This window comes from Peromyscus leucopus, chromosome 7, assembly GCF_004664715.2.
Source record: "Peromyscus leucopus breed LL Stock chromosome 7, UCI_PerLeu_2.1, whole genome shotgun sequence".
Classification (NCBI taxonomy): Eukaryota; Metazoa; Chordata; class Mammalia; order Rodentia; family Cricetidae; genus Peromyscus; species Peromyscus leucopus.
In genome coordinates this window covers 20,863,158-20,889,182 of record NC_051069.1, presented here as the reverse complement: position 1 = coordinate 20,889,182, position 26,025 = coordinate 20,863,158, and the positions used below count along the sequence as shown (strand labels likewise).

The window sequence follows — 26,025 nt, the reverse complement described above, 5'->3', positions numbered from 1 at the left end:
GCTCTTCCTTCCTGCAGGCCAGTACTCCTAAGTGCTGAGCAGTCCCTCACTCTAGAGCAGAAGTTTCTGTTTGTAAGTGATAGGATATTTCTTCAGTCGATCCTCATAAACCCAAAGCAGCTACCACAACTAATAGTGAAACTAAATTATATTACTATACGTAGTTACAGTTTTAAAAAATGAAAAATTTCATATATTAGCTTCAGAGTTTAAAAATGAATGTTATAGCACCGGAAACAAAATATTCGGACCAAGTATAGAGGTGACACCAAAAGCTTAGCATAATAAAGATCTAACTGTGTGGAGAAATATGCAATGTTTGGGACTTAGTTATAAAAGCAGTCTTCATATGTCCCTTTCCTCCAGATGTGTCAGTAGATTGAATTCTGTTCTAATCGTTTGAGTCCCAGCGTTCTTGGGTAGGGTGGGTAAAGACTGCTAAAGAAATGGAAAACAAACATGGAAAACTTAGAAAGTTGGATTGAAGTTCTTTCTTTTCAAGCTAAAAAAGTAAGAAAGGAGTATCTGTAACTTTGCAGTTTATTTTTAGCAGGGATGTGAAACTTCATAGCTACTTTAGAAAGTCTAGTTTGTCTTACAATTAATATTTATGTTACTTATATTCACATTTGTATATTAGTTGAGGATTAGTTCTATGTGTTGTCAGCACATGAAATATCCTTGGGGCTAGACAGGTGGCTCAGTAGTTAAGAACATACTGCTCTTACAGAAGAGCTGAGTTTGGTTCACAGCATCCATGCTGGACAGCTTACAAATTCCTGAAACTCCAGCTCCAGGGGATCTGCCACTCTCTTCTGAACCCTGTTGGCACCTGCACCCATACAGTGTTTACTCCAGCACACAGAAACACATCTTTGTCTTTGAAATGCATTTCATTCTTTGATACTTTCATACAATGTATTTTGATCATATTCACCCACCCCACTTCAGCTCCTTAATTCTTCCCAGAACCACCCTACCTTCTTTTTCCCTTTCTAATTCCCTGTCCTCTTGTTCTTAATTTGTTTAGTAATCCACTAAGTTCAGTTTGTGCCAGGGCCACCATTGTATCAGAGCTAACCTACCATGAGCACACCCTTAAAGAAAACAGGCCCATTTCCCAGAAGCCATTGATTGTCAGTAGCTATTGTCCGTTGGGGATGGAGGCTCATGAGCCTTACCCCATGCTAGACTGTTGACATTAAAAGGTAATGGTCTTTTCCTCACACCTTTGTTATTTGTGTTGTACTTGATTTTCCTTCCCATCTGCCCTCTTTGTGTCTCTTTCCCCCATCCAGTCAGTCCCCTCTTCTCCTTCCTTAGCACATGTATTCCCCATCCTACCCCCACCTAAGGTCTCTTCTCTTATGATCTGCTTTCTAGTTTGATCTCTCTCTATATCCCTCCTCCCTTCCTCACTTCCTCCCTCTCTGCCCCTTCCCCTCTACTAAAATCTAAGTTTTGCTTTTTTGCATATGGGAGAAAACATGGTATTTGTATTTCTGAGACTGACTGACTTTGCTCAGTGTGACAATTTCCAGTTGCATCCATTTTCCTACAGATGTCTTGATTTCATTTTTCTTTGTGACTACGTAAAAGGCCATCGTGTATAGCTACCACATTTTTGGAGGGTATCCATTTATTTGTTAACAGATACCTAAACTGATTTCATTTCCTGCTTATTGTATAGCAGCAGGCATGGATGTGCAAGAGTCTCTGGTGTGTCAGTTTGGAATCCTTCAGCTGTAGACCCAGGAGTGGTAGAGCTGGACCATGCGTTCTGTTCGTTGTGTTTGGAGGAACCTCCATACTGATTTCCACTGTGGCTTCACCAGCAATGAAAGAGATTCCTCTTTCCCCAAAGCCTTACCAGCATTTGTTGTCATTTCTTTTCTTCAAGATAGCTATTTTCACTGGAATCTCAAAGCAAATTGTTCAATTTATCATTTATTATGCAGAGTAACAGGTCTCAAAGCAAATTGTTCAATTTATCATTTATTATGCAGAGTAACAGGTTTCCTTATGGCATCTTCATACATACATTTTATAATGAAGAAATATGGGATAGTGGATTAACATTAAAAGAATTAGGAGTTGTGTTCAGTTTAAATATCTTCTCTGTTGTTTAATACCCATGTCTCCTTGGTTCTCTTCGTCTGTGCTGTGGGTTCCAGGGATCAAACTCAGGTCATCAGGCTTGATAGCAGGTGTCTTCCTTTGCTCATTAAGCCATCTTGATCACCCTCCAATAGTTACTTTGAATGAGGTATTTTTAAACTTTTCTTTCCTTCTGCTTTTAAGATTTCCTGTAATAAGAGTCGAGCTGTATCACTTTTAATAAAATGTTAGGGCTGGGGCGTAGATCAGTTGTGGAGCACTTGCCTGTCATGTGCGAGGGCCCATTTCATTTCCCAGTACTGTCCACCTACCCCAGATTTTTTAAATGTACATGTATATGCCTATAATCCCATCAGTGAGGAGGCTGATGGGGCAGGAACATTGCAAGTAGGCCAAGCTTAAATTACATAGCAAAACTTTATCTCAAAAAACCAAGGGCTAGGATGTAGCTTAGTGGTAGAGATTTGTGTAGCATGCACAAAGCCTTGGATTTGATCCCCAGCATCCTATCCCACACAAATAATATAACTCAAAGAATTTTCTCATGCTTACTGCTTTGTAAATATATTCTTTCCTAATCATTGTCCTTTTTGGTTTTATTACAGATCAATGTACGAGTAACTACGATGGATGCTGAGCTAGAATTTGCCATTCAGCCCAATACAACTGGCAAACAACTTTTTGACCAGGTATCATTTAATCCCACAAAGCATGTGACTGTGTGCATGTCTGTGTGTGGTTTATGTGTGTGTGTCTTTGGTGGGGTACACATGCTGAGGCCAGAGAAGATCAAATTCTCTATTTTATTGAGACAGCATCTGTCACTGAATCTGGAGTCAGGCTAGTGGGTCAGCAAGTGACAGCAGTCCTGTTTGTATCCATCACAGTACTGGTGTTACAGGTGTGGAGGGCCAAGTACAGCTTGTTAACATGGAGACTAGCAGCAAGCACTGTTAACCAGTGATGCAACTTTGATACCGCTGTGTACATGCAATTACTTACATCTTATATTTTCTGTGTCTTTCTTGATAATTTAACAATGTAGTGCTTGGAATTTTTAACAGTATATATTCAGGTGGTTTGAAAACTGTAGGGGTATTTATATATTATCATTTCTACTTTCATGGGTAAGTCTAGTGCATTTTCAAAAACATACATAAAAGCATAAAAAGGGGCCAGCAAAGATACTCAGCAGGCAAAGATACCTGCTGTCAAGCCCGATAGCCTGAGTTCAACCCCCACAACCCACAACCCACATAGAGGAAGGAGAGAACTGGTGTGTTAACATTGTCCTTTGACGTCAACATGCATGTTGTATTTGAGCTCAAGAGAAGGTTTTACCATAAAGGCATGATAAATGAATAGATATCATTAATATAATTTAGACTTTATGCAGTGTACACCTGTAGTGAGACATTGTTGCCTCAGCTCTCCCTAGCTTTTAGTAACTTCCATCTACTTCTCTGAGAACAACTCTTTTTAAGATTCCACACATGGCTGAGAGCATGTGTATTGATCATTGTATCTACGCATTCATGTTCTGAATGTTGGTCTGGCTTATTAAAATTGCTACCTGTCATTTTTTTCAGCAATTCTTTTTTAAAGCTAGCTTCCTTCCTTCCTTTTCCTTCCTTCTTTCCTTCCTTCCTTCCTTCCTTCCTTCCTTCCTTCCTTCCTTCCTTCCTTCCTTCCTTCCTTCCTTCCTATGTGCACTGGTGTTTATTTATTTATTTTAATATGCACTAGTGTTTTTTGCCATGGGTGTCAGGTCCCCTGAAACTAGCATTACAGACAGTTGTGAGCTGCCATGTGGATGCTGGGAATTGAACCCAGGTCTTTTGGAAGAGCAGTCAGTACTCTTAACCTCTGAGCCATCTCTCCAGCCCCGCTTTCAGCAATTCTTACGTTACTGTTCTGTTTCTTAACTTTCTTGAGCCCGAATACCCACAAACTGAAAGCAGTACCTTGGCTGTAGTGAGGATATAGGATAGCCAGTGGAAAGGTTCAGGTAAGGCTAGGAGCAGATAGGGCCCTCTCATAACTTCATATGTGGACATGTAACAGAGCCTCAGTTTTTTAAAACTAGAATTTGCTGAATCAAATAATATTCTTAAAACAATTCCCACTATAGGCAGTTCAGAGTTAAGTGTCATATTTGTAGAACATTGTTGAGTCTTTACACAGAAGTATATATTACCTGCATAATCCTGTCATGGGTTTCCAGCTTCTACAGTGTATGGATGGGTTAGGGTCTTAATTAATATTAACATATATCCCCACAGTGCAAAAGCGTGTCATTACTGTTTTCCTTGTCACTTCCCTTCGAGTATGCAAGATCTCTTGGGGTACAAGAAATATTGAAGTATTTATATTTTTGTTTTTCTTCCAAAGTCTTTACAAGTCAATGTTATTTAGTTTACTAGCACATTTGTGAATAGCCATCCACTGCAGTTACGCTTCTGACAGGGTTTACTTGCAAAGGTGGATGAGAGCTTTCTGATGGCATGTCTAGAGAGAGAGGAGCCCCTGGGGAGCTCAGGCCTGTTTTAGAATTTCCAGGCTGAGCTCTCTGGATGGTGGTGTCTGTTGTGATAGTTACCTCCCTGTGTCCTCTGTAGTACCTTCTGAATGGTACATTCATGCCCTTTCTGTTGAGCCAACATTGAGAATGTCAGCAGGGAGGCAAAAGCAAAGGTCGGTTGCTTGGTTTCACATCTCTCGAGTTTGAATGTTTTCTGTACTTCTGTTGGGTCAGTTACTTGTGTTGTTGCTGTGAGAAAATAACCTTACAAAAGCAGCTTAAGGAAGGGAAGGTTTATCGATGCTCACGGTTTTCAGATTCAGTCCATCACAGCAAGGAAATCATGACCGCTGGAACTGGAGGCAGCAGGTCACTTTGCATCCACAGTTAGGAAGCCATGAGTGATGGATGCCTGATTTCAGCTCTTTGTTGTTGTTAAGTCCACATCTCTGGCCTGTGGAATGGTACTATCTTCGTGCTCACATTTATGATGGGTCTTTCGAGTTCAGTTAACCTAGTCCAGATAATCTCTTGGAGGCACAGGCAAAGGTGTGTCTCCTAAGTGATTCTAGACCCTGTCAATTTGGCAATATTACTGCCACATTCTCTTTGTCAGAGTTCACTTAACAGTTTTCATTCTTTGGTACTGATTTGCTATTGTATCATCAGTGTAAGTCTTTGTATTTTGTATCCCCACCCCAGAAGTTTCTGGTTTTTTTTTTTTTAAATATATTTCTTAGCTATTTTTTTTCTTATTTTTTATTTGTATCATTTAAGTTAAATTTTTCAAGTAAGGGAAAGTAAACTGAAGAGTTTGGTGTGCTGTCTTGAAAAGAAGTCTCTTAAGATTGTCCTCTAAAAAATTAGCCAGACTGGAGAGCTGGTTAAATGGTTAAGAGCACTTGTTGCTCTAACAGAAGACCCAGGTTTGATTCCCAGCACCCACATGGTTGTTCACAACCATCTATAACTCCAGTTCCAGGAAACTGGACAGTTTCATCTGACCTTGTCAACACACATGTGATGGGAAGACACATGTAGGCAAAACACTCACGTGTAAAATGAAATTATTAAATCAAAAAAGTTTTGTTTATATTAGCCAAAAGTGCTTACTACTTAAGTGAAGTTAAATCTTTTGTAAAAGTTTTGCATCTCATGTCTTCTCTTCATTCTCCTCATTTTCCTCATTTTCTTTTAAATACAAGTGGCTTTTTCAAAAAAAAAAAAAAAAAAACAACTGTGATGTGGTGGTGTCCTGGTGTGCATTCTAGTTCTGCCACTTTTTCCTAGTCCTTAGAATGCTTATCACCCATTAGTGTACATATGCATCATGTCAACACAGCTCTCCCTCAAAGGGAGTGGGTTTATTTGGAGCTCTTTAGGAACACATACACAGGTTGTTGTGACTACATCCCACTGTGGAAGTGGGTCCATGGATTGCTATAGTCATGGAACCAGAAAGAAGCATAGAACATTTACCACACTGGTGGGGACAGCAGGCAGTAGCCAGTAGGGTAAAACTGTGCTGTTTGTTTCAGATGTTATCTGATGACATTCTTAGCTTAGGGTTAGTAGAAGCTGATGATCTAAACTAAGAGTCTGAAGGTGGTTTTTTTTGTTTGTTTTTGCTTTTTTAAAAAACTAGATAGTTGAAAGGATATTAGGTCAACTAAAGTGCACAGTGAATGGCAGTTACAAGGACTAAAGATAACGATAATTTGTGCATCTATAACATTTCAACTCTTGTGGAATCTTCAACATAGTGTGGCTTTTTCCTGGGAACTTCACACTAGTCTATCAGAAGATACAGATTTCAAGAGGAATAAAATAATGATACCACTATTGTCCTTAAGTGCTAAGACACTTAATGTGTTGAGACACATAAAAAGATACACTGTAACACAGTTGACTAGGGAATAGGTGACTAATTTAATTTCTATGATAGAAGAGATTTATTCACAGAAAGAATGTTAGTTGATCTGGGACTTAAAGAATGAATTATTCAGTGGATGGTAAAAATGTAGAAGTATTCTGTGCAGAAGGAAAAGCATGAGCAGTGATGTAGAATGGTGAAACTTAGGCATGGTTCAAGAATTGTTTCAGTGAAGGTAGAATAGTGAAGGCACCGGACTCTGTCACCAGAGTGATGGTTTTGCCCTTGGTACTGGTGGGACACCTGAGGTAATCAAGTAGGACTGTAGGCTGTGCACATCTGTGCTTCTGTCCTTCAGACTGTTCTTCTGTTTATTGAAGCTGGGATGCGAGCTGAGGAAGTGAAGATAGAAAACACTGAGTCAGGGAAGAAGCTAGAAGTGATGTAGCAGGATTGAGAATAAAAACCCTGAGTTGATGTTTTCAGAAACACTCTGACCATTTCAAAAGGAAAAGAATGGGTTAAAGGAAAGCCCTTTCCTGTGGCACATCTGCTCGTGTGCTTTTGTCATCTGATTACAGTGTGAATATTGAACTGAATTTGTTTATCTGTTCTGTAGGTTGTAAAAACAGTTGGTTTACGTGAGGTCTGGTTTTTTGGGCTGCAGTATGTAGACAGCAAAGGATATTCTACGTGGCTAAAACTGAATAAAAAGGTAAGATGTGTATAGTAGCATTAAATTAATTTGATGTGTGCTGGAAAAGCGCAGGTTCTGACTAACTCCAGGGCTCCTTTTTCAGTTGTCTCTTAATCATTACTCATACCTTTTAATTCATTGAAGCACCATCAGCATTACCACACACACTCTGTGTGAACTGAGCTTGTGAGAAATAGAACTCTGAAGAGGAGTTAACGTGTTAAAACTGAGCATGCAGCTGTAAAGTCTACAGGATGAGCTCTGGCACCCAAAGCACTTTTCATTCGACTGTGGACTGGGTTCCCAGAACTGCAGGCAGATGCGGGAGCATGCACAGGAGCTTCTTCAGCACATGCGTTTGTCTACAGGCTTATGTATAGCATGCCTATCTACTTTCTTCAAAAAAGAACTTGATGTAAATGTATTCATTTACAGTGAATTAAAAGTTTTGTTGACTACACTTGAAATTACTATTCTAGGTGACACAGCAAGATGTTAAAAAAGAAAATCCTTTACAATTCAAGTTTAGAGCTAAATTCTTTCCTGAAGATGTGTCTGAGGAATTGATTCAAGAAATAACACAGAGACTTTTCTTCTTGCAAGTTAAAGAAGCCATCTTAAATGATGAAATATATTGCCCACCAGAAACTGCAGTTCTTTTGGCTTCGTATGCTGTCCAAGCCAAGTATGGAGATTATAATAAAGAGGTTCACAAACCAGGATACCTGGCTAATGACAGACTCCTACCACAGCGGTGAGTAAAGCATGCCTTCATTTAATATTCTCTAAAGTTACATTCCAGAAGCATATGCTAAATTTCTTAAGACTTTTAAGTTGCCAGTTGGCTCATAGACTGTATTTTTAAAAATCACAACACAGATTTGTATGTATTCCACTGTGTTCATATCTGTAGGGGTGCAGCAAAAGGAGGTTATGATTTGGTCTTGAGGGAAGGTTATGAATTATTGTTTTATAAACATTGGAACACAGCAGGTAGGTACATAATAAACACTGTGAGAATAGTAAGTGGCGAGAGCTGTTTCTTCCAGAGAATGAAGTTCTCTGCATTTTGCAAAGACTTGAAACTAGGTTTAGCGTGCAGTATAGTCCCGCCTTTGTAACACTCAGAGCAACACGGGAAACAGGACTGAAGGATGAGGTTTGGGAACTGAATCTGCTCTTTGCTAATTACAGCACCTCAGATTTGTAATCCCTAAGGATCCACCATAAACAAAAATGGTTAATCTATGGCCTAAGAGAATTCTAATCAAAGTCTTTGTGTTTATAGTATATTATAAATATATTGCTTTTGCTGCTTAGGCATTAAGCATAGAAAATAAGACTACGTTTTGGTTCACAGTTGAGTTAAGAACGTTGGCAGAATACAGATGAACACAAAGGTTACTAGAGGAGAGGTGTGTGGCGCCGACATGTGATGCAGAGTGTGCCTTCTTTCTTTTGATGCCACAGGGTTTGGTGTGGAGTACAAACGGGCCTTGAGCACATTGTGCAGCCCACATTGATTTCAGATTCAGATTTGGAGTGCCTCAGTTTCTTAAGTACTGGGATTATAGGTGTTCACCACCATGCTCAGCTTAATGTATGTTTTCTTTCTTTTTTAATAAAAAGTATCTACACAAAATGACAATGTTAAATTTAGTCATAAAAATAGTATCTATCAAGAATAAGGGGATGATCAGGACTCAAGAATTCCATTTTCCTGTTTGTCCTTAATTTTCTGTTAGTAATAAGATAGCTGTTGCTGGAGGGCTTCTCTGCAGGTTTCCCAAGCCCCGCAGTCCCACAATCCACTTATAAAATAATCACTCAGACGCTTATATCACTTATAAACTGTATGGCCGTGGCAGGCTTCTTGCTAACTGTTCTTATATCTTAAATTAACCCATTTTTATAAATCTATACCTTGCCACGTGGCTGGTGGCTTACCAGAGTCTTTACATGCTGCTGGTCATGGTGGCAGCTGCATTGTCTCCCCCCTCAGCCTTCCGCTTCCCAGAATTCTCCTCTTTCCTTGTCCCACCTACTTCCTGCCTGGTCACTGGCCATCAGTGTTTTATTTATATAGAGCAATATCCACAGCAGATAGCTATTTTTTTCAATCCAGGTTATGGTTTGTTTGAAACATTTGAGTTCTTGTAAACTATATAATGCCCATCTTAAAGCATGAATTATTTAAAGTAATTTAAGCAATCTAATACTTTGTTTTAGCTTTCCCTAGTAGCATGTTCTATGACTTCAGTATTCATCCAGGATACCAGACACAGCCCATCACCTTGTTCTATTCCGTGTTTATATCCTCAATTGTGTTTTCAGTTCTATGTGGCTTTAGCATGTGCATTAATTTGTGTTACAGGTATCTAGTCAGGTTATGAAAGGACTCTCTAGACAGGAAGGAACTTGATCTTTGGATCACAGAGTCATTAACTACATTCTTTTTCCTTCCAGTGTTTTGGAACAACACAAACTGACCAAAGAGCAGTGGGAGGAGCGGATCCAGAACTGGCACGAAGAGCACAGAGGGATGCTGAGGTACTGGGCCTGTTCTCTGTAGTTCTCTCCACGAGAGCACTCTCTCACCTCAGTTTGGATCTCCAGCTGATGGTGCTGCCGCACCTGATGACTGGAGTGGACTCCCCAGAGCTCACATGGTGGGAGAGAACCAGCTGCTGAGGGTTGCAGGGTGGATTGGGTGGTTTAATTTCTTTGTTTCTTCGTCCATCCTTCCTTCCCTCCCTCCTTCCCTTCCTCTTCCTCTCCGTCCTTTCTTTTTAAATCAAAAGTGTTATCTAAATTTAGTCACAAATAGTAGATATGGATAATAATCAGGACTCAAGAATGAGATAGCTATTTTTTCAATCCAGAGTGTGATTCATTTGAAACATTTGGGTTCTTGTAAATTATATAATACCCATTTTAAAGCATAAATTATTTAAAGTAATTTAAGCTATCTAAAATGGTTTTAGCCTTCCCTAGTAACTTCTGTGCCTTTAGTATTCAGCCAGGATACTGACTCTGACACAGCCTGCAGACACGCTATGGGTCACGGGCCCATATGCACACTCACACATGTGCACGCGCGCGCGCGCGCGCACACACACACACACACACACACACACACACACTTTCGCTCACACATGTACCAAGTAAATAAATAAATGTTAAGGTTTGTGATGGTACCAGACCAGGTTATATGTCCTATCTTTTGATGTGGATTAATAAGTATAAAGCATTAAATGTTAGCTCCATGTATTTTTGTGGTTTTAGTTTGATGTGTAGTTGTGTCTACTTAAAATGTATTACATTCAGCTATAATTTAATAGGGAGGATTCGATGATGGAGTACCTGAAGATTGCACAAGATCTAGAAATGTATGGCGTCAACTATTTTGAAATCAAGAATAAGAAGGGCACTGAATTGTGGCTGGGTGTTGATGCTTTGGGTCTGAATATTTATGAACATGATGACAAGTAAGTGAACGGCTGTCTAGTGAGCTGGTTGTTCTGTGATCTCAGTGGCTTTCACATTAGCTCTGCCTGGAAAAGTTGTCTTGATTGTCCATGCTTTCTGTTCTTACCGTGAAGGGTTAGTTAGTTCCATAGTGAGTTTTAGCTATCAGTTCTATATTTCCTAGTACCTTTTAGTGGGAGTTCCTTCTGAGTCTGTTTATTAACTCAGGGTTCACCTGTGTTTGCAGTATGCTGTCTTTGTCTCTTGCGAGGGAAAGCTAGTAACAAGACTAGTAGCTTGAAATAAGTTAACATACAGAATAAGTCAAGAGCAAATAAATCAATAGGTGTGTTTAAACATTTTATAGGAATTGTTTTGCATATTTTAAAATACCAGTTCAATAGATTATCTATATTATTCATTTTTAATCTCTATTATTCATAATGGCTAGTGTAATACTATTTTGAATTTGATCAACTTAATTTTTATATACATACACAATTCATATATATGATACATGATGACTTTACAATATTAATATACATATTAATACTATAATGTATATATTAAAGTATTATTAGTTATGTGTGTATATACAATATTGATATATATTAATACTGTATATATATATACTATAAATGGATGATACAAATATATAATACAGTGTGACTATATCAGGCTCATAGTCCTTTTCGAGTATAAAAATTAAGGGCTGGAGAGATGGCTCAGCAATTGAGAATCTATGCTACTCTTAAAGAGGATGCGGACTTGATTCCTAACACCCATGTCTCAAAGCTCACAACTTTCTCTAACTCCAGCTCTAGGGGGAATGGGTTCATTTGGCCATCTGCAGTCATGTGCACAGATACACACATAACTAATAATAATAAAATCTTTTTTAAGACACTAATAAGTCTATGCTAGTAATCCCTCCCATTCCAGGTGTTCTGCAGTCTCCTATTAAAGCAGGTTGGGCTGATTTATCTCATTGGCCATTAGAGGGCAGAATAACATGCATAATGATTGAGTGTTTTATGTAAATAAGTAGCTATGTTATACTACTTATTAGGGATTAAAAGTAGCATAAATAGGTAGAAAATCTTGTTTGCTTATCAGGAACCTGACTAAAATGGCCTGTATATGTGTCATAGTCATTTTAGTTGTCATGAGGACAACTGTCATGATTCGGTTCTGATTCCCAGTATGTTTATGGGTAAGGTGGCAAAATGGGGGTGACAATTGCTAGCCACAGTGGCTCACATTCTGAAATCCTAGTACTTGGGTGTTAAGGCAGGAGAAATGTAAGTTCTAGGCCTGCCTGGTCTACATAATGAGAGCCTTGGCAGAAACGGCAGACGAACGGGGACACGGGGGAGGAGTAGGTGAGGTGGGAGTCTCCTCTCCATTTGTCAGAACCGTTTTGTTCACGTCATGAAAGTAACCTTCAAGTTTCACTGACAGTTGTGAAGAGGAAGTCTTCAGTACTCAGTGCTTTGTGTCTGTATTCCACGGGAGAATTTATAGTTACTTTCCCCTACCGAACTAGTACTTGTAGCTTAAGACTCAACATAATAAAAGCTAAGCAGAAGAAATTCCAGCCCGAAGAGACTCAGTCCAATACTCTGTTTACCAGGTAGATTTTCCTGGGTAATTTGAAGACAATGGCACATCTATGAAAACCTTGAATGGTTATTGTTTTATGTGATTTAATTAAATTTTCCTTTCAAAGTTAGCATCAGCTGTATAGTGTGAGTAAGATAATATGTTTTGAGAGTCTGGAGCTCTTAAGCCTAGTCATTCATGTAACCTGTTCCAGAGTGATCTGTATTTTCCCACTGTTTCCTGCCTGAAATGTAAAGCAATATTCTTATATATATTTTTTTAAGGTTAACACCTAAAATTGGTTTTCCCTGGAGTGAAATCCGAAATATTTCATTTAATGACAAAAAATTTGTTATAAAGCCAATTGACAAAAAGGCACCTGTAAGTATTTTTTTGTTTATTAACTTAACATTTTCTGCTACTTTCTGTGAAGTCACTTAGAGAAGGCCACTCATCACCCTGAGTTGTTTCTGAGGGATAGTCTTTTCCCATAGTTAAATTTTTCTCAGTGATGAAATGCTATTAAAAATACAAAATTTCCCATTTTTCTTAATAAGACATAAAAATTTTTACTGTGATTTAATTGTGATTGGTAATGGTATTGAAAGGTTATTAACAATCATTCCTAAGAATTAATTTAAACAACATTTATTGGTTGCAAGAATGTAGTAGAGGTAACCTTTTTTAAATTAACTCTGTATTCTTACACTCTGAACTGTTTTTAATATTTGTGACTTATGTATTCCTGTTTTGATTTTTAATAATTAGTGTCACATATACTTTAGTATTCTATCTTTGTTATCTAAAAGATAAATATTTGAAGAACACTTCTAGATTAAAACATAGCTGTGGAGAAAGACCAGTTTTGACAGTAATGGGAAAACACATCCTTTTCTGGGGTGTAAGGATAGCTGTCAGTAGTTTCTTTGGAGAATAAAAAGAATTCATGACTTTTAGTTCATTATAGAAACGGGTGAGGGATGAAGGAATAAGGAACCGGTTATGTAGAGTTGTATGAGATCTGAGTCCCTAAGCTTTATGCACAGTGAGAGTTCTACTTCATGTTGAAATTGAATAGTTGTGAAAGACACTATCATTCAGAAAGGTTTTTAAAATGAGAATATCTTCTATTCAGGATTTTGTTTTCTATGCTCCTCGTCTGAGAATCAATAAGCGGATTTTGGCCTTATGCATGGGAAACCATGAACTGTACATGAGAAGGAGAAAGCCTGATACTATTGAAGTACAGCAGATGAAGGCTCAGGCCCGGGAGGAAAAGCACCAGAAGCAGTTGGAAAGGTACACATGGGTACCTGTTCGTTTTGAATTGCTTGGGACAGGCTATCTAAAAGTTTCATTGGTATACTTTAATTTCAGACTTTGTGTACAGTTTTGGTGATGGACCTGAAAGGTATCTAAAATAATTTTACCTGTTAGACTAGAGACTATAGTTTTAGTATATTTATGTCATCAAAATAGAACTAGATTGAAATGAGTGTTTAGAAACTCAAACTCTTAAACTAAAACACATACATATATATAATGTAAATAATCCCAAGAAGCTTCCTGGGAGAAATGTGATTTGGTTAGGGTGTGGGAAAGACACATTCAGAAGAGGAAGCTAGTATAAACAAATGTGTAGAGATAAGAATATTCAGGGTTTGCCTAGGGACCAGTAAATGGACCAGGTTTATCCTTTTGAGCAATATACAAAGGTGATTGTCTCCCAGTTTTATGTGGGAGATAAGAAAGGCCTAGCAACCCTAGGTGTCAGCATGTGATGTGAAGAGCTGAATGCTGTTGTACTTTGGTATGGTCTGTAGAGGTAGGTTGTGAGAAATGCATCTCAGCGATACTGTAGAATCAATCACAAAACTGTTTTCACATAATCAAGTTAACTGTTTCTCCTGTATACTTACTCCATTTTAAAATAATGTTGTTCTCAGCTTGCTTATTGCCATGTTCCTTCCGACCTTTTTTTTCCTCGGTCTCCATATCTTCTTTACTTTCATCCCTGTAAAAGAGTGGATGAGACACCAATAGGGAAAAGCTAAATGAAGCCAACACCCTTTCCTAGAAGTGACATTTATGCCAGAGTGTGACCTAAAAGGTTTGAGCATTTGGGATAGGTTACAGCCTGCAGGTCTTAAGACTTAGTTTGTACTGAGTCCTCAATAATTAAGGATCTCAGGGCCTGCCAGGAAGAAAGGTAGCTGCCTTGAGGACCTATGGTAGTGCTGTGCATGACTGTACAGAGACTGTGGAGCGATGCAATAGCCTAACACATACCCTGGGGTTGTAGACAGTGTGCTGTGGTTATTTGAAAACTAGTACTCCTTCTATGAACAGCCTGAGGGGACAGCAGCCTTTTTAAGTTAAAGGTGGGTCTTAGGTCCTTCTATTGTCCAAGGAACCTGGTATATGCCAACTTGCCCTTAAGCCTCTTCATTTAGGTTTCCTAGAGGTGTTGAAATTCCCAGCCTCTGAAGTCTCTGCCTGAATATACTTTATAGGTGTTGGCTCTTTATTCTGGGTGTTGAGGAAGTACATCATAGAGAACTTAGAACCAGAGTTGAACAGCCCTCACCTTATTTATTTACTCATTTTTCCTTTTTTCTTTTCAAATAATTTTTTTTAAGATTAGATTTTTTTTATGTGTATTGACTGTTTTGTCTGCACATATGTATGTGCACCACATATGTGCCTTGTTCCTGCAGAGGTCATAAGAGGGTGTCATATCCCCTGGAATAGGAGTTACAGATGGTTGTGGCCTACCATGTGGATGCTGGGAATTGAACTTGGGTCCTCTGTAAGAACAAGTGCTCTTAACCCCTGGGGCAACTCTCTAGCCCCAGATCTTTGGTTCTTAAGTGGGCTAAATACATTAATCAGCAGGACGTTTAGTGACCCTTCAACTTCTGTATCAGTGTTGGTGGATCAGAAAGTTACCACCAGAAACTCCTGCCAACTTGTGGCAGTTCTCCATCAGAGTTCCACGTTTCTTTGGGAACAGATGGATACCCAAGATCTGCAGGAATTTCCAAATTCAGGCTTTCATAGTAAGAAAAAATACTTTGGTCGTACAGTTTTGTAATATGCCTGAAATTCAGAATTGACACTAAGTGGCTGTTGGTACCGTTTTGTGACTATTAAGGAAATGTTAGAGATGGAATCATTTCAGTAAAACAATGTTGTCATTGAAGGTAGTGCTTTGAATATTAAGCATACGAGGCAACAGTTTAGTGCTGTCATCTTTTGGTTTTGCTCAAACATGGAGTTTGACCAAGGGCAGGCTCTTGCTAGATGTCTGATGGCAGGTTTTGACTGTATTGGTTCCCCAACTCCTCTCCCCACAGTGATGTTATCAGGACTGTGACCAACACAGCTAAATCTCCATGGCATTGTTTTCCTTTTACCACATTAAATACCTTCTGCTGTCCTGGTGGAATTGTGACATGTGGTAACTACTTGTCATCTTACAGTATGCATGAATGGCTAGTACCCAGAAATTGTTTGTATTAAGTTATTTTTAATGGTTAAAAATCATTGACCTCCCAAGCTATTTGTAGTTGAAGGTACTTAAGTGTTCTCTTTAAACCTTTGTTATTTCCCGGTGGAGGGCTCCTGTTAACTCAAAGAATGAATTCCCTTGGGTTGTGGTGATGGGTACAGCAAGCCTTATTAGGATGTTACATATAATCTGTTCTGTATGCAGATGCTAGATCTCCTGAGTTTTTTCCCACCTGAGTTGGCCTTGAGACCATGCTTTGTACACTTGTTTTAAGTTTTAAAATTGTGTGTGTGTGTGTTAATGTGTGTATGTACACACATGCATAAATGTGTGGATGTCAGAAGTTGAGAGCAGCTGGGGAAGACACTGGAAGGACAAGGTCTGTCAGCAAGCTCCAGGGACCCACCTTCTTCTGCCGTCCCCAGCTGTGGGGTGCTAACGCGTGCTGCCATGTAGGGCCAGTGAGTATGCAGTGCGGCATAGTGCTAGATACTGAACTGTAGGCAGTGAAGAGATTGAAAATTTTAAATGGTTAGCTTGCACTTTTTTATTTGATTTGGGATTAGTACAAATACGTATTAATTTGTTTCTACCTTTTTATTTGTAACATGTAACTTGTAATTTCTTTAAGGGCACAATTAGAGAATGAAAAGAAGAAAAGAGAAATAGCAGAAAAGGAAAAGGAAAGAATAGAGCGTGAGAAGGAAGAGCTAATGGAGCGTCTAAGGCAAATTGAAGAGCAGACAATGAAAGCCCAAAAAGGTAAGCGTTATTTCGAACAGTCATTTCAAGATTATGACTGTGATGTTAGATAGCAGTATTTCTGTAATGATACGAAGTGTTATTTATGTCATATAAGATAGTTGTATTTAATTCACAGATTAGTGTTCAGTGGAATCACATCAAAGTCTGTTTAAGACACAGTCAGTTCTGTTGTACTCTTGTTCACATTCATTTTATATTCTTTTTTATCATTCATATGTAAATTCATAGTTTTTCCTTTTCGGGATTCCATAACTAAAAACATGCATTTACTGTCTTCTGGCATCTATGCCAGTGCATCAGTAGAGTGCTTTGGGACATTGAAGTACTTGAAATATTTTTCAGTCTCCCTGTATATACTAAGCTCCTACAAAATACGAGATTTCAGTGTATTACAGAGCACTGAAGGTTCGAGGTGGGTTCAGTACAACACTTGATTAGTTAGCGGTGTGTTACAGAGCACTAAAGGTGTGTGGTTCAGTACAACACACCTAATTGCCTGTTATGTATAAGGCTTGATATTCAGCTCCAGGCACACGCAAGCTGGGCGGTGGTGGTGCACACCTTTAATCCCAGCACTCAGGAGGCAGAGGCAGGCGGATCTCTGTGAGGTCGCTGCCAGCCTGGTCTACAGAGTGAGATCCAGGACAGGCACCAAAACTACATGGAGAAACCCTGTCTTGAAAAACAAACAAACAAACAATGCACACTCTTGCACAGACATGTTATGCTGCTTGTTTGCTTTTGACATGTTTAGATGAAGTTCCTATTCAGCATATAGTCAGAGTGCTGAAGTACATAGAAAGGACACAGTGTTACAGTGAATAACTGCAGGATACACTACTTTGACAAAGCAGTAGAAACAGAAGAAAACAAGTTAATTGAGCAAATTAAATTGTTCTTCCCAAGCCGCAGAATTTCAGCATGTCGTATGAACGTACTCTGTTTATAATACCTTTCCCTAACAATTAGTAGAACTAGACATTCATTTTTATTGGGAATGGCAGTGTTATTTAAGGCTTAGTTTGATTCTGTGTGTCATGTTTCCATGTGGAGATGTTTTTCAGAAACAGAACCATTTTTCAGTGGGTGTCCAGAGGAGGTGGTCACACAAGTGACCGTCTACAGTTATTCTAATTCCAGGAGTATTGGGAATATTTTTTATAAAGACTGTTGTGGCTTTTGAGTATGTGTGGAGGTGGGGGGGCTATGTTTTTACTCAAATTTGTAAGTCAGGCTGGCCTCAAAGTTTGATACTCCTGGCTCCCTCCTCTTAAATACGAGGCTACCTGACCTGTGCCACCTCACCAGATGAGTGCTGTGGGCTGGACACGGCCCGTTCAGGGAAGCCCTCGGTGTGCAGGAGTGAGGAGCTCAGTTTGGTCCCCGAACTGACATAGAAGGTTGGCCATGAAGCTGAGGTCGGCACTTCCCAGGGCTTGACTAGTCAGGCAGCCTTACCAAGTCAGTAAGACCCATGTTGTGAGAGACTCTGTCTCCCAAAGGGAGGGCACAGCTTCTAGTTGACTGACTGCTGCCCTCCGTGTGTATCCATACCACAGACTAAATAAATACAGATTTTAAAACGAGTTTTATTCTAACTCAAGTCGATGAATCTCACCTCATACCTAGAATTAACTTTCTTCAATGCTGAAAGGTTGTAAGACGTCTGTCTATAGACCACAAAGTGGAGACAGGATCTGATTCTTGAATTCCAAATTTGATGCTGTGTATTCTGCTTTGGATACATTTTAATCTTCTGGGCGTACAGATATACAACCTACATGGCAGTAAAACTGTGTGGGTGAAAGAAATATTTGTATAAAACATTGATAGAGTGATATGATGTGTGTGTGCTAAAGACCACATGACTAGTATAAGTTGTACCTTCAAGAATGGTGGAAAGAAACTTGGATTAAGGGGCGTAGGGCACATTGATGGGATGCTTGCTTACAGGATGCTTGCTTACATGTGTGAGGCTCTCAGTTTGGTTCTTACTACCACACACATGCCCTCCTGCATTATATTGAAGGAGAGTTAAAGAATGAAAATTTGATAGTAAAGGAAATATTCACTCATAGCACTTTTAAATTTATATAACTTTGAGAGAATAACTACTAAATCTTTTAATCTTGTTTATTTAGGATGTATAATAAAAGTATTAATGGTTTACATACAAAACTACTCAAAGAAGCACTGAAGAGTATAAGGGAGATAGAACATAAAGAATGTAGCGCACCTTTATCAAGACAGTTGCAAATCAGTCATCTTAAGGCAAAGGAAATCCACTGTTTGTTGTTGTTGTTTTAAATAAAGCTTTCCCAGGTGGTCCTCAAACCTACATGATTGTCTTGTAATTTGTACTAAATTCTCATTCAAGTGAAGTAAATGACCATATGTCATGATATTTAGATTAATTATATTTCATTGTCATTGTTTTAATTTTTATTGAAGCTGTAATTTCAAATGACTCGTTAAATAGAACAAAGAGCAATTGTCCTAGGACATATTGAAGATATATTGGGTATACCTGAAAGGTACTGTCACTAGATCTGATGTTCATTTACTGTTCTAAGGAATAAAGTGAGTTCAACTTCTGTAAGACAAGCTGTAGGAAGGAGTTTTGGTCTAGTGATTTCATTAATTCTGAGCATGTAATAAGCACTGGGTGCACGAAACTGGATAGATGCAGTCCCAGCTTTGATGCAGCATACACTTTATTGATGGAAGATGGAGCAGTAACCTGAACAGAATCATTTTATGTAGTTTGAACTGCTGTGGAGGGGCAGTCAGCATGATAATGTGGTGATATTAGATAGTACTGTTTACAATTTTAATTTTGTTATCAAGTTAGAATATGACCATGAGTGAGTCATTTTAGCATCCTTGTTTTCTTTTTTTTTTGGTTTTTCGAGACAGGGTTTCTCTGTGTAGCTTTGCGCCTTTCCTGGAGCTCACTTGGTAGCCCAGGCTGGCCTCGAACTCACAGAGATCCGCCTGGCTCTGCCTCCCGAGTGCTGGGATTAAAGGCGTGCGCCACCAACGCCCGGCTGCATCTTTGTTTTCTTAGGTTTCTAAATTCTGAAGTGGAAATAATCCTTAACTTAGCATTCCAAGATTGTTTTTAGTTAGATTTGTTTTCTGAAAGCCTTAAAGACTATCTCAGTGAAGTGTGCTGATAGAGGTCTATATACACCTGTTAGGAGTAAGCCTCAGTCGTTTGTTCCAGGAAGCTATAATTCTAAAATCACGTAAACTGTACAGTCTTATTCTTGTAGCTTGCCTGAACAAAATAATGAGCATTGTGGCATTCTTTATTACTTTAGTCATTTGTCATTTCCTATGTAAATTTTGTCACTGGTTTTTGAAGTCTTAGATTTAGTTTTATCTTTTTTACCCTGGTAGCTTTTTTGAGATACAACTGATATCCTGAAAATGTTTAATATGTTCAGAGTGATGTGCAGCTACCACCCCAATCAATTTTCGAAATCTATCCTCTCTAAGAAGAAATCCCATACCCATTAAGCAGTCAGCTAAGTTCTCCCAGTAACCCCTCCCAGCCATGGACAACATGATCATTTCATTCTTTTTAAATTGCTGAATGATATTTTATATTTTATTTTTTATTCACCAGTCCTTAGGCACTTACATTGTTTCTATTTCACTGTGTTGTGTATAACTTATGAATGTACATGTACAGATGTATTTTAATGTTTTCATGTTTATGTTTTCCTATAGTTGGCCATATTGACTTACGTTTTTGAGGAACTGCCTAATTGGTTTGAAAGTGGCTTTATGTTCCTACAGCAATGTGTGAATTCTTTGCATCTTCTCCAGGATGTGTAAATGCTTATATTTAGGATTATCATTTTCCTAAATGATTACAGGACTGTTAGGGGTTTGACTTAGACATCTCAGTGCCTAATGATGCTGAGCATCTTTCCATGTGCTTATTGGGCATTTCTTTATTTTGGGGGGAAAATGTTCAAAATTTTTTCCCCACTGGGCAATGGGATTTCTTGTTGTTCTAAGGGTTCATATATGTCTGGGATAAAAATCTTTGTCAAGTACATGATTAGCAAATATTTTCTCCCAAGGAGATGGTAGCCTAGATGATAACAAGGGCTTGTCTGTGTTAGCATCAAGTGCTGTCGTTTGACAAGAGTGTGATTTCTCTCCCTGCTTTTGCAGTTTCCTACATGCTTTCTGTGTGTTTCCTGGTAATGTACGTATGTGTACATTTGGGGAATTGGCAAGTATTCCAAAGGAAAATAGCATGCAGATTTGACGAGGCTTTCTCCTTGTTGACCTGTTTTCAGGCCCTGGCCTCCTAGTGCTTTTCCAGTCTCACGCTCTGCACCCCCATCTTCGGCCTCCCGGCCCAGTAGAGTACTAGTCCAGGCCGCTATGTGTGGTCTGCCCTTGTCCACTCTCGGGGGAGCAGATGCCTTTTTGTTTACAGAGTAAATACGCAGCACATGTGAAAATGGGTTCTCATTTGTCACACAAAAGGCACATGTGACATATATCCTAGGTGTTTTGTTTAAGAGGAGGTCTTGCTTACTTATCCCAGACTGGCCTTGAACTCTTGGAGCGAACTGATGGTTCTGCTTCAGCCTTTCAAAGTACCCAGGACTGCAGCTGCACACTACTGTATCCAGCCAAAAAAAATTTGTGCCTTACTGTTTACAATTACTGTGTTCAAAAAATTATACTGTTCATTGAAATCTTCACTTTTTATGATGACATATAATAACTTTGTCACTGCTTAGGTGTACTATTTTTTTAGCCAATAATGCATAACCGTAGTGTTCTGTGATTTCTAAAAACTGATTATTGAACTGTTACTTTTTTTCTTCCAAGATAATGTGTTTTCTCCAGGAAATCAATAATGTAGTTGATTGCCTTACAAAACAAAGAAAAAAAATTAATGTTTTGGGCTATATTGTATTGTCTATTAAGACATGTAGTTTTTTTGTTGTTGTTGTTGTTACTACAACGTTAATAGTAGGTTCTCTGGTTTTTGGGTGAGAAATCATTTGACTTGCAAAATCATGTAATGCTGGGCTTCAATTATGAGTGAGAAAGAGAAGCTTCCTTAAATTTTATTGATTTGAATTTACATTACCTTTGCCTATCACCTCTCTATTAAATATTATGACCAAACACACCCCTCTGATATGAGTGGGGACATAAACAGTTTGCCTTTTGTGACTTGGAACCTTTGTCTTGAAAGAGTTGATATTTTAAATAAGCTGTGTCATATACTTTACAAACTTCATGCCACACCCCCAAGATGGAAAGTTCTAGATTTTTTTATGAACCAGATGGGGGAAAGTATGTAGAATGTATCGTTCTTATCAAATCCTTTACCAGTCTTGACTCACTTATGGCCTAATTCAGTAAATATTTTAGGCATTTACACAGTCTCAATTACGCGATTTGGCTGTTGTGTGAAAGCAGTAATGTAACTTCTGAGTGAGCATGGTGGTGATGTCTCCATAAAGTGTTAATAAAATAGCATTGGGTTTGGTTCATGGGCCAACGTTCATTAACCCGTAAGATTCCAATGCACTAGTGAGAGCTGAGCATTTCCACTTAAGGTCATATGACTACCAAATCTTTCTTTGTAGGTAAGACTAGAACAATGTTCATTCTAACATTTTAAAACATAGATTTTTTGTTTTTGTTTTTTGTTTTGTTTTTCAAGACAAGGTTTGTTTGTGTAGCTTTGGAGCCTGTCCTGGAATCACTCTGTAGACCAGGCTGGGCTCAAACTCACAGAGACCCACCTGTCTTTGCCTCCTGGGTGCTGAGATTAAAGGCGTGTGCCACCACCTCCCTGCAAAAGATAGATTCTTGTATAATCTTTTTTAAAATCCTTAAAAAAAAAATGTATCACAAAAAGCTATTGAGTCTACCTGTGGGGCTTTTTTGTTTTTGTTTTTAAGTTGATACTGCAGAAAGCTGATAGAAAATAACATTAGGGAGTATTTATGTCAAAATTTAATTTGTAATCCAAACTTATAAGAGTTTTGTTACAATTTTTTTTCCTATGGCAAACAAAAATTTGGCATACTACCAAACTACCAATTTTGAAGTATATGGTTTTACTCCCTCTCTCTCTCTCTCTCTCCCCCCTCCCTCTCCTTCCCTCCCCTAAAGTAATTCATAAGTCACATAAGAGCTTTTATGTCAAATTGCTTTTTAAACTTAATATCTACAATTAGCCTCTCAAGATTGCTAATGACTTATTAAAAAAATAAAGATTTCAATATCCCTAAATCCAAAAATGTTTTGAACTTAAATCATAATGTCACGAGTGACAGCTGCCCGCTTGACTTCATGCGGCAGGTCTCAGTCAGCCTAGGTACACTGAAGGTCCTGCACGGGTTACCTTGAGGTCCTGCACGTGAGATGCATCGGAAACAAGGGATTTCATGTTAGATTGAGTCTTAGCACTACATTCTTTCACTGTGTACACTGAACATTGAAAATCCCCACAAACAATCCAAAACTTTGGATCCCCATGCATTTCTGATAAGGGTTGCCCTACCCGGCTTAGTTTTTGTAAGACTTACTGTTCTGTCCTGATGCTAAGGGTTGAACCTAAGGCATCTTGTGTGCTCGACAAGACTTGTACTGCTGAGCTGTATGGCCCTAGCCCTGTAGGTCTTCAAATGAATTTATTTAGACATCTCTAAATATGGTACTGACGGAGATAAGTTGTCAGTCTTTACTTTTGGGCAGCACTAAGGTTTGCCCCTTGGTCCTTGTCCATCTAGGCAGGTGCCTCTTGCTGAGTTATTCACCCAGGCCCCAGCGTTTCAATTCCCAGATCAAAACTTACAATTACAGATACTTAAAAAATTCAGTGTGTGCTTCTACACAGCTCGAACTGTAAGGGACTTTCAGTGTCCTTGAAGCTTTGAAATACGTATTTTGTAATTTTTACTACTCTTTATAAGGTTAAAATTGAAGTATTTATGTATTTAGACACATGCTGATCTTTAGAAACTACAGATTTTGGCATCTTGCTGTAATGAGGATGATTGAAATTAACCCATGTCTGTGGGCTGGGTGAAACCTTTGACAGAACTAGAAGAACAGACTCGGAAAGCTCTGGAACTGGAGCAGGAGCGCCAACGAGCAAAAGAGGAGGCAGAGCGGCTAGATAAGGAGCGGCGGGCTGCGGAGGAGGCCAAGTCCGCCATAGCCAAGCAAGCTGCTGACCAGATGAAGAACCAGGAGCAGCTGGTGAGGCCCTGTGTGTTCTCAGAAAAGTAAAACTTTACTAAATATGTGGTGTGACAACCACCCAAGTGTATGACACCTTCTAAAAAGCAGGCTGAAGGGATAGTAACAAATGACAGAAACTGAACATTTTTCTGCCTGAAGAAATTAAAAACCAAACGTAAAGCCAAACAGGATAAGCAGGTCCATGTGTTTTTTTATCATGTATTTCCTTTTTTAAAATTAAAAATAATTTTCTTTTACATATGGCTGTTTCCTTTTAAGTGGAGCTAGTGGCCAACAGAAGGATTTTCATTCACTCAGACCACTGGTTCTCAACCTTTTTAATGCTGTGACCCTTTAATATAGTTCCTCAGGTTGTGGTGACCTACAACCATAAAATTATTTTTGTTGCTATAACTATGATTTTGCTGGTGTTATGAATCATAATGTAAATATATATGTTTTCTGGTGGTCTTAGGTGACCCCTGTGAAAGGGTCGTTGAACCCTCCAAAAGAGATCATGACTCAGAGGTTGAGAAACACTGACTTTAGCTTTGGCCTGGCTCACAGGAGGACAGACATGTGGCATCTTGTGCTTAGATGAATTTGACATAGTGTGTTTGGTTTCTGGGCGACATCTATAAGCTACAATTGGTTGGAGTTTTTTATTTAATGTACTTCCAAATAATGAGAGTATGTGTGACACAGAGGTGATTCTAAATATACTTATTAATTCAAGTGTTTATTTACTGCATGTCTTTGAATCTTGCTTGTGTGTAGACAAAGTCTTGCTACTAACCCAGGCTGGCTTTGAACTCTTGACCATCTCCTCCCACTTCCTAAGTACCAAGAGAGCATGGATTCCAGGTGTGGGATGCCACACCTGTCCTTTTTGAGCCTCTCAGTTTTTTTTCTCTTTGAAAATAGGATTGATGAGAGATCGGATGAGGCTGATGACAAAGTGCCTTTCCAGTTACAGAACACTGCAATTTTATTTGTTTAATTGTAAACTTCTAAAGCAAGCTCTTACACATTGTAAGCTCTTCCTACCAAAACATAAGTAACTGCTCGTCTGTAGAAAAAAAACTTTGCTCTGTATTATCTCATTATCTCAAGTACCTATTCAAACCAACTAGTTAATATCATCAGGAAATACTGCCTTTTTAAAAATGGAAGACCAAGAGAAACTTAAAACAGTCCAACCATTTTTCAATACCTGAAAAAATTTTGACTGAACATGAGGGAATATTAAAAATATTATTGTCTCTAGTATTCATAATATATAAATATTTTAATTTTAGGCAGCAGAACTTGCCGAATTCACTGCCAAGATTGCACTTTTAGAGGAAGCCAAGAAGAAAAAGGAAGAGGAAGCTACCGAATGGCAACACAAAGTAATCCTTGTTTTGTTGTGTGCTAGCGTCTACTGACTTGGCTGCTCTGTTAGTGAGCCAGTAGTAGGCTTGCCTACTTCCTGCCGGTGATGTGAGATTGGTGTATGCTCAGCCCCTGGGACTGTGTCAGGGGTGACCACCTGGGGGAACCAGACAGATGTCTGAGAATGTAAGAAGCTCTTAAGTTGGGTCTTGAAATTAGTTTTAAGATTGGAAATGATTAAAGGCTGAAGTGCGTTGTTGACTGTTCCAGACAGAAAAGAATGAGTAGAGGAAGTAGGAATAGCCAACAGTCAAGTGTGATTTCAAAAAAGATGATGCAGGTGTCAGTTGGATAATAGGAAACTGAGTTATAGGGGCTTTAAACAAATGTCTACTGATGCAAATTGGTGGATGTGTGTGTAGATAAACAGGTTCTGAAGATTGGAGAACACAACACAGTCAAGTATGATTTTGTAAAAACAAAATCAAACAAAAAAAGAACCCAAACCTTCCCATTGTGAAGTATGGATTGGGATATTGGGTGCTTGTAAGTGCCGAAGGACGTGGTAGTGAAAATGACTAGACTGGAAAGAAGAAGTCAACAGTCTCTGGTGACTGACACAGACCTAACAACCAGTTATAGGAGGTAGCTTGAATTAGGGGTTGTGGTTTTGCTATGAAGTAAGATTGTTTAATTAGCATGCTTTAATTCTACGTGGACATTATGGCATTTTCATACATGCATATACTATAGTCTGACCATATTCCCCTAGTTACTCTGTAGTCTGCTGCCACTCCCATGATACCCTTGCTCTTCCCACTTAGCATCTCCCCTTCTGCTTTCCTGAATTAGTTTCTTTT

At 38.8% G+C, this 26,025-nt stretch overlaps 1 protein-coding gene across 2 annotated transcripts in view; it reads left to right on the top strand.

The window, feature by feature from the left end:
- Positions 1-26,025, top strand: part of Rdx (radixin) — a 66,408-nt gene that overhangs the window by 17,812 nt on the left and 22,571 nt on the right. For both annotated transcript variants that reach the window (XM_028864941.2, XM_028864942.2), the window contains 10 exons: positions 2,724-2,807; positions 7,132-7,227; positions 7,689-7,963; positions 9,676-9,759; positions 10,551-10,697; positions 12,564-12,660; positions 13,415-13,578; positions 16,422-16,552; positions 23,649-23,809; positions 25,090-25,182. In XM_028864941.2, the coding sequence (XP_028720774.1) occupies positions 2,724-2,807; positions 7,132-7,227; positions 7,689-7,963; positions 9,676-9,759; positions 10,551-10,697; positions 12,564-12,660; positions 13,415-13,578; positions 16,422-16,552; positions 23,649-23,809; positions 25,090-25,182 (1,332 nt within the window). The remainder of the gene's footprint in view (positions 1-2,723; positions 2,808-7,131; positions 7,228-7,688; positions 7,964-9,675; positions 9,760-10,550; positions 10,698-12,563; positions 12,661-13,414; positions 13,579-16,421; positions 16,553-23,648; positions 23,810-25,089; positions 25,183-26,025) is intronic.